This window comes from Oncorhynchus keta, chromosome 22 (assembly GCF_023373465.1).
Source record: "Oncorhynchus keta strain PuntledgeMale-10-30-2019 chromosome 22, Oket_V2, whole genome shotgun sequence".
Classification (NCBI taxonomy): Eukaryota; Metazoa; Chordata; class Actinopteri; order Salmoniformes; family Salmonidae; genus Oncorhynchus; species Oncorhynchus keta.
Window position 1 is genome coordinate 7,967,226 of NC_068442.1, and position 18,768 is coordinate 7,985,993.

An 18,768-nucleotide genomic window follows, 5' to 3' on the forward strand; every position below is an offset into this window, starting at 1 on the left:
CCAGTAATATGGGGTTGCAACAATTTGGCAGGTAATTTTAGAAAGAGAGGGTCCAGATTGCCTAGCCCGGCTGATTTGTAGGGGTCCAGACTTTGCAGCTATCTGGATTTGGGTAAAGGAGAAATGGTGGGGGCTTTGGCGGGTTGCTGTGGAGGGTGCCGGGCAGTTGTCTGGGGTAGCCAGGTGGAAAGCATGGCCAGCTGTAGAAAAATGTTTATTGAAATGATCAATTATAGTGGATTTATCAGTGGTGACAGTGTTTCCTAGCCTCAGAGCAGTGGGCAGCTGGGAGGAGGTGCTCTTATTCTCCATGGACTTTACAGTGTCCCAAAACTTTGAGTTAGTACTACAGGATGCAAATTTCTGTTTGAAAAAGCCTTAGCTTTCCTAACTGCCTGTGTATATTTGTTCCTAACTTCCCTGAAAAGTTGCAGATCACGCCCCCGTATGTTTTTGGGGCATGGGGCATGAATGGGGCATGCTTATTTAAGATGGTGAGGAAGGCACTTTTAAAGAGAGAGAGATATAGTCTCTAGAGACGTTTAAACCAGGTGATGCCATCGCATATGTAGGAGGTGGGACAACATGGTTGGTTAAGGCATATTGAGCAGGGCTAGAGGCTCTATAGTGAAATAAGACAGTAATCACTAACCAGGACAGTAATGGACGAGGCATATTGATATTAGAGAGAGGCATGCATAGCCAAGTGAACAAATGGGTCCAGTGAGTGGTTGGGCTGACTGGGGACACGGCGATTCAGACAGTTAGCAGGCTGATGCTAACACGCTAACAGTTAGTAGGCCGGGGCTAAACAAGCTAGCAGTTAGCAGACTGGGTCTAGAAAGCTAGCAGTTTGCAGACTGGTTTAGCAAGCAAACAGTTAGCAGGGGCTAGCAGTTAGCAGACCGGGGCAGGCAAGCTAGCAGTTAGTTGACCGGGGCTAGGAAGTTAGCCTTTGGGGGATGTCGCGATGGGGGTAAAGTCTGTTTTTGCCTCTTCGTAAAGTGACGTCGATAGACCAGTCGTGGAGTTAATAGGGTTCCAAGTAGCTCTAGGTAGCTAGCAGGCCTAGCAGGTTAGCAGAATGGGCCTTCAGCGGACGTTGCGCCTGAGGGGCCTGTTGGAATCCTCGGGCAGATTATGTCGGTAATTCCAGTTGTAGAGGAACGGTGGGGTTCCGTGCCCCGTACCGGCAGTAGAAGGGTTCCGGATATTGTAGCCCAGGAGTGAGCCGGGAGATGGGTCTAGCATGGGCTAGCCCCAGGCTAGTTGGTGCTAGCTCCGGAACAAAAACTTTAGCCAGGAGTAGTCAACCCGGGTTGCGGTTAGCTTGCTGTGATGATCCAGATTAAAAGGTTCAGAGTTTGTGGAAGGAAATCAGGGGTATGGAGACAAAAATTAGGTCCGGTATGCTCTGGTTTGAAACGCGTTGTACGAACTGGCGAGAGCTTTCCGAGCTAAAGGTTAGCTGATGACCGCTAGCAGTGGTTAGCTGACTGATAGCTGGTAGCTAGTTAGCTAGCTAGCTTCAGTTGAGGTATTCTAGTTCAGAGGTAAATAGAAATACTTTAGCAAAAAACAAAAACAGATCCACACCACATTGGGTGAGGCGGGTTGCAGGAGAGTATTTTGAAGTTGAGGTTTAGGAAAAATATTAAAAAGAATGCGAAGAAAAATATATATGCACATGGGACGAGACAAGACAAAGACGTCTGACTGCTACGCCATCTTGGATACCTGATGTGTTACCTGATGTGGAATAGAGTTGAGGAGCTCAGCCCTGGGAATGTCCTCTAGGCCGTGTCACAATCCACAAGGATGCTGCCTTTGGATTGAGATACGTCCTGGAAACGGAGGTGCATGCATGTTTTTAGAGTTCGTTAAATGATTGTACATGGGTCTTTACGTCCTCTATATTTTTATGGGTCTTTCTAGATTGTGTTTCTCTGGGGCCAGAGAGGGACATCTACCCAGCTTGCTGGCCATGATCCACTTTAAGAACTGCACCCCCATCCCAGCTCTCCTCTGCTGTGTAAGAAACAAATACTTAATTTCTACTATTTCTAGTGCACACTCAATGGCCAACTCAATGCCGCTGTTACAGCCCTTAACCACTGTCTACGGTAGGCTTCATCTGTATTCCATACCTCACTCAGGTATTTATCAGTTGTCCTCCTCTCTCTTCTCTCTCCTCCTTCCTCCTGTCTGTCTCTTGTCTATTTATCTCTCTCACTCCCTTTCTCTCGCTCTTTGTCTTGCAGTGTACTGCCACCATTGTAATCCTGTGTATAGGAGAGACACACAACCTGATCAACTATGTGTCCTTCATCAACTACCTCTCCTATGGAGTCACCATCGCAGGCCTGCTCTACTACCGATGGAAGAAGCCCAAACTTTACAGACCAATTAAGGCATTATTACTCCACTCATGGTTCAATCATGGCCCCTCTGACATTTCTGTAAAGTTTACAACTCTTTTTATATAGCAGGATGTCAGTTTGTGCTAGTTTGCATTAGAGATAAATGATTGACACAGTAATTGGCAAATAAGAGCAAACTACAGCAATAGATTGAACCTGTTCTCACCTACTTATGAATTGAAAGGTGGAGCGGCACGTGACACTATCTCCATTATAAAAATTAATCTGTTCTCATCCCTGCTCATCAGGTAAACCTCCTTGTCCCTGTCACCTACCTGATGTTCTGGGCCATGTTGCTGGGCTTCAGTCTGTACTCTGAGCCAGTGGTGTGTGGTGTTGGGCTGGTCATCATGCTCACTGGCGTACCAGTCTATTTCCTGGGGGTGCACTGGAAATCCAAGCCAAAATGTATCTATGACTTCATCGGTGGGTGTCCTCTTCAATCCTGCAAATACATGTTTGTCTTAATAATCACGGGCTCTTACTTTTCCCCAAACGTGTCTGAATTTCTGAATTCAAATTCAACCGAGTGTTTAATAGTATCCAAAGTCCCTAAACCCTGTATGCTGTATATGACAAGTGTCAAACCATTCTTTATTTCAGTAGACCCAGATATATGGCATTTAAAAGGAATCATATTTTAGTTGTCTGGTCAGACACCTTGATGTGATGCTAAAAGTGGGCTCTGTTTTCTCACAGAGTCAGCAACCTACGTGGCACAAAGGCTGTGTTTCGTGGTCTTCCCCCAGTTTGACCCCATCGAGGTCAGTCCAATCGAAGAATGGCCTGACAAAACTTCCAACATTCTCTCTGGGAAGTCTTAAACTCTTTTTGCCTTCTGAAGTATTTTTCTTTTTGTATATTCTGTCACTGTATGATGACATGGTCCGTTCCTTTTAGTGGAGCCCCTTGTCTGGTCTTTGGTCACCTGAGACTCATATCCATTTCTTTACTGCTAAGTGGAATTGCCTGCGTTTTGATGCATGGGCCACTTGCAAATGTTTTTCTTCTCTTTTTCTACTAAGTCGTCAAGTACAAGCTAATGCCAACAGTATCACGTTTTGAAACGGACTTCATATTCCTGAAGGCACTATTTGTGCCTTTTCTGTAACTTTTCAACATTGGCAGTATTTTGGTTTTGACCTGAGATTTACTGTGTATCACTGTGCCTTATAGGGAGAAATGTGTTCCTTACATGCTGACCAGAACGGACACATCGCGTGCGTCGCAAAATAAATGTAGAAATCCATTTTATTCAATTATTGCACCCACACTGCTCGCGTGCACCAACGAGTGTCTGCGTTGCCAAGGGCTGTCTAAAATAGAAGTCATTCCTATTTCTGATGCAGATCGCGCTGAAAGTCCTGCCTCTCCCATCTCCTCATTGGTTTATAGAAGCAGGTACCCACGTGCCATCTCCTCATTGGTTATACCCGCGTGGGTGATTGAAGGACGAACTTTGTTGCCGGTTGTCGTGGTAATACAATGAAAGTTTAGATGCGATCACCATATAAGTTCAAAGATGAGAAAGCCTGGAAGGGGGAGAGATGACTAGAAACAATTCGGTTGGCCATTTTATGTGTAGATTAATTGTTGGAGTAGAGGTCCTTGTGCATTTCAGGTAAAATAACAACTCAATGTTTATATCCCAGGACAAATTAGCTAGCAACAGCAAGCTAGCTAAATAGCACAAATTAACTTTAGCTAGCAGGTGCAAGCTAATATTACGAGCTAAATTGCCATACATGTTTAATGCTTTTCGACCTGTCCCCAAATTAATGTAATTGGTTCAGAGTTTGTTTTGATATTTTAACCTGCGTGTCGTGATCGCGTTTGGTGTGGGGGGGGCAAAATAAATGTACTTGACTCCTTTGGAAATTAATATTTTTAGCCAGCAGCAAACGAGATAGATTTGTTCTGATTGTATACTAATGAATGATAGATAGGCTGTAGTTGAGGGTCACTGTGTTTTTACTTAGTATAATGCTTGCCATTGCATTTTACACTACTGATTCTATGTCATAGTATAAATACACACAACTGTAATGTTCACAGCTGACTAAATGACCCAAACTCCAGTTTATACGCGGAAGTAAAACTCCTCACAAAATGCTTGCTGCACTTTTCTAATGTTTGTTTCTAAACTAAGATTGTAATATCAAGTTAACTTATTTTATGTTTTATTTCTACCACACTTAAAACTAAACATCCTTACATGTGCTGGGAAACTGACAAACATACAAAAGGCATTTTTCCAGTGGAGTACTGTACTGCCATTGAATTTCTCGGCCCCAAACAGAGTTCTTTAACAACTATGTGTTCTTCATTCAATACAACAAACTTGTGATTTGTTGTATTTCTTTATAAATAGATGTGAATTGGCATACCTTGATTGTACTAAATGGATAGGTACAGTGGCAAGGAAAAGTATGTGAACCCTTTGGAATTACCTGTAGTTCTGCACAAATTGGTCATCAAATTTGATCTTATCTTCATCTAAGTCACAATAACAGTCTGCTTAAACTAATAAAACACAAACAATTATATCATGTCTTAATTAAACACACTGTGTAAACATTCACAGTCCAGGGTGGAAAAAGTTTGTGAACCCTTGGATTTAATAACTGGTTGACCCTCCTTTGGCAGTAATAACCTCAACCAAACTTTTTCTGTAGTTGCGGATCAGACCTGAACAACGGTCAGGAGGAATATTGGACCATTCCTCTTTACAAAACTGTTTCAGTTCAGCAATATTCTTGGGATGTCTGGTGTGAACCGTACTCTTGAGGTCATGCCACAGCATCTCAATCGGGTTGAGGTCAGGACTCTCCAGAAGGCGTATTTTCTTCTGTAGAATCCATTCTGTTGTTGATTTACATCTGTGTTTTGGGTGAATGTCCTGTTGCCATACCGAGCTTCAATTGGCGGACAGATAGCCTTACATTTTCCTGCTAAATGTCTTGATGAACTTGGGAATTCATTTTTCCGTCGATGATAGCAAACTGTCCAAACCATGATGCTCCATCCACCATACTTTATAGCTGGGATGAGGTTCTCACGTTGGTGTGCTGTGCCTTATTGTTCTCCTCAGTGTTGTGTGTTCCTTCCAAACAACTCAACTTTAGTTTCATCTGTCCACAGAATATTTGCTCTTTTGCGAACTTCAGACGTGCAGCAATGTTTTTTTTTTTGACAGCAATGGCTTCTTCCGTGGTGTCCTCCCATGAGCACCATTCTTGTTTAGTGTTTTACGTATCGTATACTTGTCAGCAAAGATGAAGAGTCACTCTACGATTCTTATTAACCTCATTGAGTATTCTGCGCTGTGCTCTTGCAGTCATCTTTGCAGGACTGCCACTCCTAGGGAGAGTAGCAACAGTGCTGAACTTTCTCCATTTATATACAATGTGTCTTACCATGGACATCAAGGCTTTTAGAGATACTTGTGTAAACCTTTCCAGCTGTAAGTCAACAATTCATAATCTTAGGTCTTCTGATATCTCATTTGTTCAAGACATGGTTCACATCAGGCAATGCTTCTTGTGAATAGCAAACTCAAATTTTGTGAGTGTTTTTTATAGGGCAGGGCAGCTCTAAACAATATATCCAATCTCGTCTCATTGATTGGACTCCAGGTTAGCTGACTCCTGACTCCAAATAGCTTTTGGAGAAGTTATTAGCCTAGGGGTTCACATACCTTTTCCAACTTACACTGTGAATGTTTAAATAATGTATTCAATATAGAAAATAAAAATACAATAATTGGTGTGTTATTAGTTATTGTGTGTTATTAGTTATTGTCTATTGTTGTGACTTAGATGAAGATCAGATCACATTTTATGACCAATTTATGCAGAAATCCAGGTAATTCCAAAGAGTTCACATACTTTTTCTTGCCACTGTAGATAATTATATACTGTAGATAGATAGATAGATTACATAGTTTACATACTCAATTAGTATGTGGTAGCATTGCCTTTAAATTGTTTAACTTGAGTTTGGGTAGCTTTCCACAAGCTTCCCACAAGAAGTTGGGTGAATTTTGGCCCATTCCTCCTGACAGAGCTGGTGTAACTGAGTCAGGTCTGTAGGCCTCCTTGCTCACACGTGCTTTTCCAGTTCTGCCCACAAATTGTCTATAGGATTGAGGTCAGGGCTTTGTGATGGCCACTCCTATACCTTAACTTTGTTTTCCTTAAGCCATTTTGCCACAACTTTGGAAGTATGCTTGGGGTCATTGTCCATTTGGAAGACCCATTTGCGACCAAGCTTTAACTTTCTGACTGAAGTCTAGTGATGTTACTTCAATATATCCACATAATTTTCTTTCCTCATGATTCCATCTATTTTGTGAAGTGCACCAGTCACCCCTGCAGCAAAGCACCCCCACAACATGATGCCGTTTCCTCCAGAATCTTCACAAGGTCCTTTGCTGTTGTTCTGGGATTGATTTGCACTTTTCGCACCAAAGTACGTTCATCTCTAGGAGACAGAACGAGTCTCCTTCCTGAGCAGCTGCATGGTCCCATGGTGTTTATACTTAGGTACTATTGTTTGTACAGATGAACGTAGCACCTTCAAGATTTTGGAAATTGCTCCCAAGGATGAACCAGACTTGTCGAGGTCTACAATACATTTTCTGAGGTCTTGGCTGATTTCTTTAGATGTTCCCATGATGTCAAGCAAAGAGGCACTGAGTTTGAAGGTAGGCCTTGAAATACATCCACAGGTACACCTACGATTGACTTAAATTATGTGAAGTAGCCTATCAGAAGCTTCTAAAGCCAGGACATAATTTTCTGGAATTTTCAAATCTGTTTAAAGGCACAGTACAACTTAGTGTATGTTAACTTCTGAGCTACTGGAATTGTGAATTATAAGTGAAGTACTCGGTCTGTAAACAATTGTTGGAAACATTACTTATTATGCACAAAGTAGATGTCCTAACCGACTTGCAAGACATTTTTAATGAGTTTTAATGACTCCAACCTAAGTGTATGTAAACTTCAGACTTCAACTTTAGATAGATACCACCAATTACTAAAATAAATATGTTATGCCAATAACCAGATACAATGATTTAGAATTAAGATACACTACATGACCAAAAGTATGTGGACACCTGCTCGTCAAACATCTCATTCCAAAATCATGGGCATTAATATAGAGTTGGTCCCCCCTTTGTTACTACAACAGCCTCCACTCTTCTGGGAGGGCTTGAGACTAGATGTTGGAACTTTGCTGCAGGGACTTGCTTCCATTCATCCACAAAAGCGTTAGTGAAGTCGGGCACTGATGTTGGGCGATTAAGCCTGGCTCGCAGTCGGCGTTCCAATTCATCCAAAAGGTGTTCAATGGGGTTGAGGTCAGGACTCTGTGCAAGCCAGTTAATTTCTTCCACACCGATATCAACAAACCCTTTCTGTATGGGCCTTGCTTTGTGCACAGGGCATTGTCATGCTGAAACAGGAAAGGGCCTTGCCCAAACTGTTGGCAAGAAGTGGTAAGGACAGAATTGTCTAGAATGTCATTGTATGCTGTAGCATTAAGATTTGCCTTCACTGGAATTTAGGGGGCACTCACCCGAACCATGAAACTGCCCCAGATCGTTATTCCTCCTCCACCAAACATTACAGTTGGCACTATGCATTGGGTCAGGTAGCGTTCTCCAGGCATACGCAAAACCCAGATTAATTCGTTGGACTGCCGGATGGTGAAGCGTGACCCATCACTCCAGATAACGCGTTTCCAATGAGAGTCCAATGGCTGTGAGCTTTCCACCACTCCAGCCGATGCTTGGCATTGCGCATGGTGATCTTAGGCTTGTGTGCAGCTACTCTGCCATGGAAACCCATTTCATGAAGCTCCCGACAAACAGTTTTTGTGCTGACATTGCTCCCAGAGGCAGTTTGGAACTCGGTAGTGAGTGTTGCAACCGAGAACATACAATTTTTACGCGCTATACGCTACAGCACCTGGCGGTTGCCTAGACGTTTCCACTTCACAATACAGTACTTATATTGACCGGGGCAGCTCTAGCAGGGCAGAAATATGATGAACTGACTAGTTGACGGTGCCATGTTGAAAGTCACTGAGCTCTTCAGTAAGACCATTCTACTGCCAGTGTTTGTCTATGGAGATTGTATGGCTGTGTGCTCGATTTTATACACCTGTCAGCAACAGGTGTGGCCTACGTAGCCGGATCTACTAATTTGAAGGGATGTCCACATACTTTTGTATATATATATAGTGTATCGTTATTTAGTTTGTAAGTACAACATTATGTTCTCTCTCCCTCCAACAGCTGCCATAACCATTAAGCCCCAGTCAGGTAAAACACACTGCTTATGCAAGGTTTTATTACTATTTTATATGCAGTTTAGTTCAGATTTCTAGAGCAGTCTTGGTATGAAGAGATTTTACACTAAGTTATTTGTAAAGCATCAGGTGTTTACAATGGGTTCAGTACTTGGAATGTTAACTGGAATGTATTTTAGTGCACTTTTTGTAAATGAGAAAATAACAATAATAGCACAATAAATCAAATACTTATCGGAAATGCCTTTTCTCATTGCCATTCTCATTTACCATACACTATATAGTATTCAACTGTTTAAATGTGCCAATAGTGTACTGGTAACTGCCAGCCAGAGACAAGAAAAAAAAAGTATTTACATCACTTTGAAATATTTTAACCATCGCATTGTTGAATACATGTTTCTAATTGGCTTGAAGGACATTCTAGAATGTGTATTATTTCCATAAAAAGCACGGAATATTTGCACGCTAGAATTCAATTGCTATAGTTCATTTTTACGTGAATGAATGCCAAGAGTGTGCAAAGCTGTCATCAAGGCAAAGGGTGGTGTCATGGTTGTCATAGTGAGGAGACCAAGGCGCAGCATGGTAAGCGAACATAACTCTTTAATTAAAGAGAGAACACTGAACAGAACTAAACAAAGTGTGACGCAATATGTCTTGTGCAGCACAGGCAACTAAACATAGAATAACAACCCACAAACTATCCAAGGAATATGGCTACCTAAATATGGTCCCTGATCAGAGACAACGATAAACAGCAGCCTCTGATTGAGAACCAATCTAGGCAACCATAGACTAGAAAACCCCCATAAACATACAAAAAACCCTAGACAATCCAAAAACACCCACCCTTGTCACACTATGACCTAACCAAATAATAGAGAAAACAAAGTTAACTAAGGTCAGGGCATGACAGATGGCTACTTTGAAGAATCTCAAATATAAAATATGTTTTGATTTGTTTAACACTTTTTTTGGTTACTACATGATTCCATATGTGTTATTTCAAAGTTTTGATGTGTTCACTATATTATTCTACAATGTAGAAAATAGTAAAAATAAAGAAAAACCCTGAAATGAGTAGGTGTGTCAACTTTTGACTGGGACTGTATATTTTTTGGGGGGCCTATTTTGTATGTTATTTTTGGCATTAATATGTGTCACATATCAGTTTGTAAACAGTGTAAAAGCTGCATACCAACATGGTCTCTTTTTTGCTTTCTTGAGTAAGGCAGCTCCAAAATTCAGGTGTTTCAGCCTAGTGCTTTCTGTGGTGGTGGGGTAGGCAGCGGAAAATGCGGAGTGTAGGGGTTGGTAATGTTCTCTAGTTGCGCTGTAATTGGCTCAGTGTTCTGTCACTAATGGGGACACTACGTCACCGCAAAATCTAAGGGTTGAGCTCGAAAATTCCAGCTCCTTGGGTGCTGCCATAGAGTTACATTAGAAGTACCCATCCAAGAAGGCTCAAGGTCACTAGCCACAGATAAAATTATGTCAAATCATGTTATATCTACAGTAGCTTTGATTGGACTGATCATGTCACATCATACTTTCAAAATCTTAGCCAGCAAGCTAGCAGTCATCATCATGAATTAAGTCGACAAATTACTGGAAAATCCTTTTCAATCCTTGTCATGAAGATACATAATGAAGAGAAATTATAGATAAAATATATCGGAGATAAAATAATGGCGCCGAAGGGGATGGCTGCCGTTTTTAGACAACACTATCAACCAAGACCCCACTCAACGTGCTGTATAAGGCCATAAGCAAACAAGAAAATGCTCATCCAGAAGCGTCGCTCCTAGTGGCCAGGACTTTAATGCAGGCAAATTTAAATCCGTTTTACCTCATTTCAACCAGCATGTCACATGTGCAACCAGAGGATAAAAAAAAAACTCTAGACCACCTTTACTCCACACACAGAGACACGTACAAAGCTCTCCCTGGGAAATCTGACCATAATTCTATTCTCCTGATTCCTGCTTACAAGTGAAAATTAAAGCAGGCAGCACCAGTGACTAGATCAATAAAAAAGTGGTCATATGAAGCAGATGCTAAGCTACAGGACTGTTTTGCTAGCACAGACTGGAATGTGTTCTGGGATTCCTCCGATGGCATTGAGGAGTACACCACATCAGTCATTGGCTTCATCAATAAGTGCATCGATGACGTCGTCCACACAGTGACCGTATGTATGTACCCCAACCAGAAGCCATGGATTACAGGCAACATCTGCACTGAGCTAAAGAGCTGCTGCTTTCAAGGAGCTGGACTCTAACCCGGAAGCTTATAAGAAATCTTGCTATGCCCTCCGACGAACCATCAAACATGCAAAGCGTCAATACAGGACTAAGATCGACTCGTACTACACCAGCTCTAACACTCATCGGATGTGGGAGGGCTTGCAAACTATTACAGACTACAAAGGGAAGTACAGCCGAGAGCTGCCCAGTGACACGAGCCTACCAGATGAGCTAAACTACTTCTATGCTCGCTTTGAGGTAAATAACACTAAAACATGCATAAGAGCACCAGCTGTCCCGGAAAACTGTGTGATCACGCTCTCCTCAGCCGATGTGAGTAAGACCTTTAAACAGGTCAACATTCACAAGGCCGCAGGGCCAGAAGGATTACCAGGACATACACGGACCAACTGGCAAGGGTCTTCACTGACATTTTCAACCTCTCCCTGTCCGAGTCTGTAATACCAACCTGTTTCAAGCAGACCACTATAGTCCCTGTGCCCAAGAAAGCGAAGGTAACCTGCCTAAATGACTACCACCCCGGAGCAATCACATCGGTAGCCATGAAGTGCTTTGAAAGGCTGGTCATGGCTCACATCAACACCATCGTCCCAGAAACCCTAGACCCACTCCAATTTGCATACCGCCCCAACAGATCCACAGATTACGCAATCTCAATTGCACTCCACACTGCCCTTTCCCACCTGGACAAAAGGAACACCTATGTGAGAATGTTATCCATTGACTACAGGTCAGTGTTCAACACCATAGTGCCCGCAAAGCTCATCAATAAACTAAGGAGCCTGGGACTAAACACAGGTCCATGATGATGGTCCATTCTAAATCAAAACATATCACACATATATTATTTAGTATATAATATGTAAAGAAAAGATTAAATCAAGAATAGTCTGATGGGTGACAATATTAGCATATCACTTGTGAATTATATATTATCACTTGTGAATGATGCCCAGCATAAGAAACTGCCTTTCCCCCCGATTTTTTTAGAACCTTAGTCACACACCTCTTGTAGCCTAGCCCATAGACCTATATGTTTGTATCACAACTAAAGTAGCCCAATAACTTCTTAAAATTAAGCACATGAATCCGCTTTACAGGGGGTTTAGAGCCTACGTGGCATATATATGCAGAGCATGAGTTTTGAGTTTGGGGAAGATACTTTTCACCATAAAAATGCACCTTTATAATAAAAGCATTACATGCATAATCACGTGATGGAGAGGCATGTGAGTGAGAAGAAAGGCACAACGACCACAGGCTGCAAAAGGCATGGATTTGTTAGGGTTCATTACGGCCACAAAGGGGATGCCACCATGAAATTTGAGGAATTATCAAGTGCTTGTCAAACTGTGAATGAAAGACTAATGAAGTGTGTACAGCCTGCTCAAAAAAACAAAGCAGAGCTCATGCCTTTCAAGCTACTTTTTTCAAATCATCATTAGTCACATCATGCAGCCTTACAATGTATTACAAATCTAAACATATAGCCCAATGTTTGTAGAACTGAAGTTACATTAATAACTCTAATTGAAGCATATAGGAGTAGCTATTTCTTTGTTAACCGCTCAACACAGAATAGCCGCATGTGCGCACTCCCTCAAATCGCTTGGAGAAAATATTTATATTTTTTTCAGCTTTGTTCAATTATTTTCTTCATACTATAAAATAATGCCACAGAATTCTAAGCAAATCTGTTCTGCTAAACGAACTAGTGTAGTCCACAGCCATTTGGCATAGCCACATCAGGACCTAACATAAGGACAACTCAGAGTATGATATTCATTTATTTTGAAATAGACTATATTTTCTTCATATCATGCTTCTTTAGACCCGTCTAAAATAAATAATGGATTTATTGTGAAAGTGTAGGCTATATTACATGGATTTATTTGATTTTTAAAAATGTAGATGTTCCAAAAGTATGTGTGGAAGCCAAGAGATGCTAAATGTGTTTGTTAATTAACGGTCAATTATTGTGAAACTGGCAGGCATTTGCTTGACAATCACCGGCTCACACATCACTAGGCCTGATCACCGACAATGATAATTGGGAAGAGGTCAGAGACCTGGCAGTGTGGTGCCAGGACAACAACCTCTCCCTCAACGTGAGCAGGACAAAGGAGATTATCGTAGACTACAGGAAAAGGAGGGCCGAACACGCCCCCATTCAAATCGACAGGGCTGTAGTGGAGTGGGTCAGGAGATTCAAGTTCCTTGATGTCCACAACACCAACAAACTATCATGGTCCAAACACACCAAGAAAGTAGTGAAGAGGGCATGACAACGCCTATTCCCCCTCAGGAGACAGAAAATATTTGGCATGGGTACCCAGATCCTCAAAAAGTTCTCCAGCTGCACCATCAAGAGCATCCTGACCGGTTGCATCAGTCTGGTATGGTAACTGCTTGGTATCTGACCGTAAGGCGCTACAGGCGGTGGTGCGTACAGACAAGTACATCACTGGGTCCAAGCTTCCTGCCATCCATGAACTACAGTGCCTTGCGAAAGTATTCGGCCCCCTTGAACTTTGCGACATTTTGCCACATTTCAGGCTTCAAACATAAAGATATAAAACTGTATTTTTTTTGTGAAGAATCAACAACAAGTGGGACACAATCATGAAGTGGAACGACATTTATTGGATATTTCAAACTTTTTTAACAAATCAAAAACTGAAAAATTGGGCGTGCAAAATTATTCAGCCCCTTTACTTTCAGTGCAGCAAACTCTCTCTGTTTGAAGCCTGAAATGTGGCAAAAGGTCGCAAAGTTCAAGGGAGCCGAATACTTTCGCAAGGCACTGTATACACTGTATACACTAGGCAGAGTCAGAGGAAGGCCCAAAAAATTGTCAACAAGTCCAGTCACCCAGGTTTTGACTGTTCTCTCAGTCACCAAGTCTAGGTCCAAAATGCTCCTTAACAGCTTCTACCCCCAAGCCATAAGACTTCTGAACAATTTATCAAATGGCCACCCGGACTATTTACATTGACCCCCCCACACTTTGTTTTTACAGTGCTGCTGCTCAATGTTTATTATGTATGCAAATTCACTTTAACCCTACCTACATGAAAATTTACCTCGACTAACCTGTACCCCCCCACATTAACTTGATACCGGCACCCCATTTATATAGCCTCATTATTGTTATTATATTGTGTTCTTTTTTCCCCCTTTTTTAAAAAACTTTAGTTTATTTAGTAAATATTTTATTAACTGTATTTTCTTAAAATTGCATTGTTGGTTAAGGGCTTGTAAAGTAAGCATTTAAGGTCTACTACACCTGTTGTGTTCGGCGCATGTGACAAATACAATTTTATTTGATCTCCGACGTCATGATTCTACCCTGTTTTTTCCCCCCGAGTTCCCTGTTGTCTTGAAAGCACCATAAATCCAGAGAATGCCAGACTGACGACAACGTTTAATGACAAGATTTGTCCACGAAGGACCGCCGCGCCACCTTCCTGTTCAAATGAGCACAGCACAACAATGTGAGTCTAAAAAATGTATTGTAAACTGCTGCATAAATTATGTTATATACCAGGGAGATGTGTATACTGTAGCTAAGGAAGTAATACTAACGTTAAGTGTATGTTGTGTAGTAAGCGTTACATGCTAAAATCGCCACTGCTTACATGTTCTATGTTTTTGGCTGCGTTTGAAAGCAAAATACAATTTGAAAACAGTATTGGCATTGTTGAATTCGATTTACATTATGTCAAACTAGGACTGATGGTTTGGTTACCATGGCAACTACTGTAGCTATCTCGTAAACTTGCTAGCTACTTCATTGGATGTTAAACACACTTCTTTCTACCAGCAAATTAACACATTTCTAGCGACAAATGTGTTAAAGTATAGCCATGGTATAAAATGGTAATCAACTCAGGGGTCTCTGGAAAATAATATAATTCCTTGGAAGGACAGTTTTATCCCCGCTAGCTGGTTCTTGGAACACACCTTCCGTGTCATTCATTATTTTCCATAGAATGCATAGCCCATCGTTGATTATCCCTTACATAACTTATGTTTTTTTTTTGTTAGGTTCGCCTGGTTTATAAACAGTATACAGTGAGGTATGCTGCACACAACACACCAGGGACTTATTCAATGGAATTATTATATTTAGAACACATTACTCTCATATTGGGTATACATACCTGTTCTATGCGGTATATTTCGATACTGAGTCTGCTAGGTTTGATGACCCAAGGAAATAGCGAGTCAACACGCGTCTTTGGAAGTTTCTAATGATGACTGCGATGTACTTTCTGTAAATGACGGTGAGTTATTTTAATTGTGGATTAAAAACTCCATATCGTAAGTGCCAGATGTGCGTCCTCCAATTATTTTACGAGCAATAAATGCCACTCGCTGTTTATTATCGATGCGTAGTTACTACACCCCTACCTACATGCACAAATTACCTCAACTAACCTTTACCCACGCACACTAACTCGGTACCGGTACCCCCTATATGTTATTGTGTTACTTTAAAAAAAACTTTGGTAAATATTTGCTTAACTCTTCTTGAACTGCAATGTTGGTTAAGGGCTTGTAAGTAAGCATTTAACTTTAAGGTCCACACCGCATGTGACAAATAATGTTTGATTTGACTTACACGTTTCTCTAGTTGAAACACAAGCAAACTGCTACACTACTATGGAAGGTCAAGAGTTTTAATTCGTCTTACACTTGCAACGATAGTTTTTCACTTGCTTTTTTCTAGTGTCAAATGTAATCATTTAACACGTGATTTTTTTTCACATGTCCAGTGTGTGTTTACAGGCGATTTGAACACTTGTTTTGGGCATTTTTACACGCGTTCATTACACCTGTTCATTGTGCATTTGTGACTCACAACCTGGATTCCGGCTTATGTAGCAACATTTTCATTTCTGTTTTTTTGACATTGGATAAAAGTAGAGACTCAGAGCTACAAAATTGTATATCATACACTGCATTTGAGGAAACAATGGGAAAGTAATTCTGTTTTGAAAGTTGATCAACTTGTAAACTCTCTTTTGAGAAAACCGCCATTCAGTGTTTTGGTACTACTATTGGAGAGCCCTTCTTTGTCCTCACCCATTCAGCATTGTTCACACCCTCTTAAGACTTAAAGATATGGGTGGTGCTAAGGGTTGATCCATGTGTTCTGTACTAACCTGTCAGCTACTTCCAGACTTCTAAGAGGGAGAACAGCTCACTGAACATTACTTGCCCTAGCAGAGCTGGTTGGGCTGTTATGTTATCCAGAGCGTTGGTGACTGCAACTGTGCTGTCAGATTGTCTGTTTGTAAATTCATAGCGTTTCACGTTCTAAACGCACACTGGACACTCTGGCCAATAAGTAGGGTTGTTCCGAAAGCTCTGACCTCACAACGACAGTCAAGCACCCAAGCTAAACTGGCTAACATTGGCTAGCTAAACTAAGCAAAAAAAGAAACGTCCTCTTACTGTCAACAGTGTTTATTTTCAGCAAACTTAACATGTGTAAATATTTGTATGACCATAACAAGATTCAACAACTGAGACATAAACTGAACAAGTTCCACAGACAGGTCACTAACATAAATGGAATAATGTGTCCCTGAACAAAGGGGGGGTCAAAAGTAACAGTCACCAGTGTGGCCACCAGCTGCATTATGTACTGCAGTGCATCTCCTCCTCATGGACTGCACCAGATTTGCCAGTTCTTGCTGTGAGATGTTACCCCACTCTTTCACCAAGGCACCTGCAAGTTCCCGGACATTTCTGGGGGGAATGGATCCAGAACGTCTGGATCCTACAGGTCCCATACATGCTCAATGGGATTGAGATCCGTGCTCTTTGCTGGCCATGGCAGAACACTGACATTCCTGTCTTGCAGGAAATCACACACAGGACAAGCAGTATGGCTGGTGGCATTGTCATGCTGGAGGGTCATGTCAGGATGAGCCTGCAGGAAGGGTACCATATGAGGGATGTTACAGGATGTCTTCCCTGTAGCGCACAGCATTGAGATTGCCTGCAATGACAGCAAGCTCAGTCCGATGATGCTGTGACACACCACCCCAGACCATGACGGACCGTCCACCTCCAAATCGATCCCGCTCCAGAGTACAGGCCTCGGTGTAATGCTCATTCCTTCGACGATAAACTCGAATCCGACAATCACCCCTGGTGAGACAAAACCACGACTCGTCAGTGAAGAGCACTTTTTGCCAGTCCTGTTTGGTCCAGAGATAGTGGGTTTGTGCCCATAGGCAACGTTGTTGCCGGTGATGTCTGGTGAGGACCTGCCTTACAGCAGGCCTACAAGCCCTCAGTCCAGCCTCTCTCAGCCTATTGCGGACAGCCTGAGCACTGATGGAGGGATTGTGCATTCCTCGCATATCTCGGACAGTTGTTGTTGCCATCCTGTACCTGTCCCACAGGTGTGATGTCCGGATGTACCGATCCTATGCAGGTGTTGTTACACGTGGTATGCCACTGCGAGGACAATCAGCTGTCCGTCCTGTCTTAGGCGTCTCACAGTACGGACATTACAATGTGTTGCTCTGGCCACATCTTCAGTCCTCATGACTCCTTGCAGCATGCCTAAGGCACGTTCACGCAGATGAGCAGGGACCCTGGGCATCTTTTTAGTGTTTTTCAGAGTCAGTAGAAAGGCCTCTTTAGTGTCTGTGACCTTAATTTCCTACCGTCTGTAAGCTGTTAACGACCGTTCCACAGGTGCATATTCATTAATTGTTTATGGTTCATTGAACAAGCATGGGAACGTGTTTAAATCCTTTACAATGACGATATGTGAAGTTATTTAGATTTATACCAATTATTTTTGAAAGACAGGGTCCTGAAAAAGGGGCGTTTCTTTTTTTGCTGAGTTTATTACCAGACACATAATGTGAGAACACCCCACTCTGACCATTTTACTCCCCCTAGCAGAGCTGGTTAGGCAGTTTATGTTATCCAGAGCATTGGTGACTAACTGTGCTGATGGCAACAATCAATTAATCTGCGCTCTGTCACACTAAGACAATAGTCTTTTGTTAATAAATATAGCTAGCTAGGTAAACAATGAATACCAACGCATGATGTAACGTTAGTGAGCCAGCTAGCTAACAGTACACTAACTTAAAAATTAAAATGCTTTGTCAAAATTAGAGTGGAGTCTTTTGTTAAGACATGTAGCTAGCTAGCTAAACAATGGACCATAATCACAACATGACATTACTACCCTACATGAATCTGCAGGTATCTAACCGACCAGGTTCTATGGCCATAACTAGTCAAGCAAATGTGTCTGAGATACGAAGAATAAGACCATACACATAACGTTAACTAGCGACCCAGCCAGCTAATGTTAGCTAGCGAACAGTGCACTTGAAATGAAACCACTTTGTCAAAATTAGAAATGTGTAATATTTGAAAATGTAGCTAGCTAGACTATCTTACCCATGGTCTGAAATTGGAGTAACGTAAACTCACTCACCGTTGTACATAGCCTTGGTCCGTACAAATTACCTTATTTTTGCGCCCAAAAAACGTAATACTTCGAGATCAACTGTAATAGCAATACCAATGTAAAGCACCATTTCTCTCCTTTCCAACAAAATTAATGACGAGACCTTCATGATGCCCATCTCTGCATAATTCCCACCTGACATTTTTTTAAATGTCAGGTGGGGAGCTAGGGCTACGAAGTGATCTTGAAAGGGGGAAATATCTTGTGTGAAGAAACAGGTTATTTTTAAAAATATTTTTGCTCCCTTACG

General features: G+C 41.8%; 2 protein-coding genes across 6 annotated transcripts in view; both read left to right on the forward strand.

Annotated features, from left to right (window-relative positions):
- Positions 1–9,805, forward strand: part of LOC118400731 (asc-type amino acid transporter 1-like) — a 28,517-nt gene extending 18,712 nt beyond the window's left edge. Inside the window, exons 8-11 of the mRNA XM_035797739.2 lie at positions 1,936–2,032; positions 2,262–2,411; positions 2,669–2,846; positions 3,120–9,805. Of these exons, the coding sequence (XP_035653632.1) occupies positions 1,936–2,032; positions 2,262–2,411; positions 2,669–2,846; positions 3,120–3,244 (550 nt within the window). The 3' untranslated portion in view covers positions 3,245–9,805. The remainder of the gene's footprint in view (positions 1–1,935; positions 2,033–2,261; positions 2,412–2,668; positions 2,847–3,119) is intronic.
- A 4,566-nt stretch (positions 9,806–14,371) lies between these two features.
- The window catches only part of LOC118400993 (nuclear factor of activated T-cells, cytoplasmic 3-like), a 42,195-nt gene continuing 37,798 nt past the window's right edge, over positions 14,372–18,768 (forward strand). For 3 of the 5 annotated variants that reach the window (XM_035798075.1, XM_035798070.1, XM_035798072.1), the window contains exons 1-2: positions 14,400–14,502; positions 15,056–15,294. The gene's annotated coding sequence lies outside the window, so the exon portion shown is untranslated. Of the gene's footprint in view, positions 14,503–15,055; positions 15,295–18,768 lie in introns of all 5 variants that reach the window. The other 2 variants (XM_035798074.1, XM_035798073.2) reach the window with 2 other exon arrangements.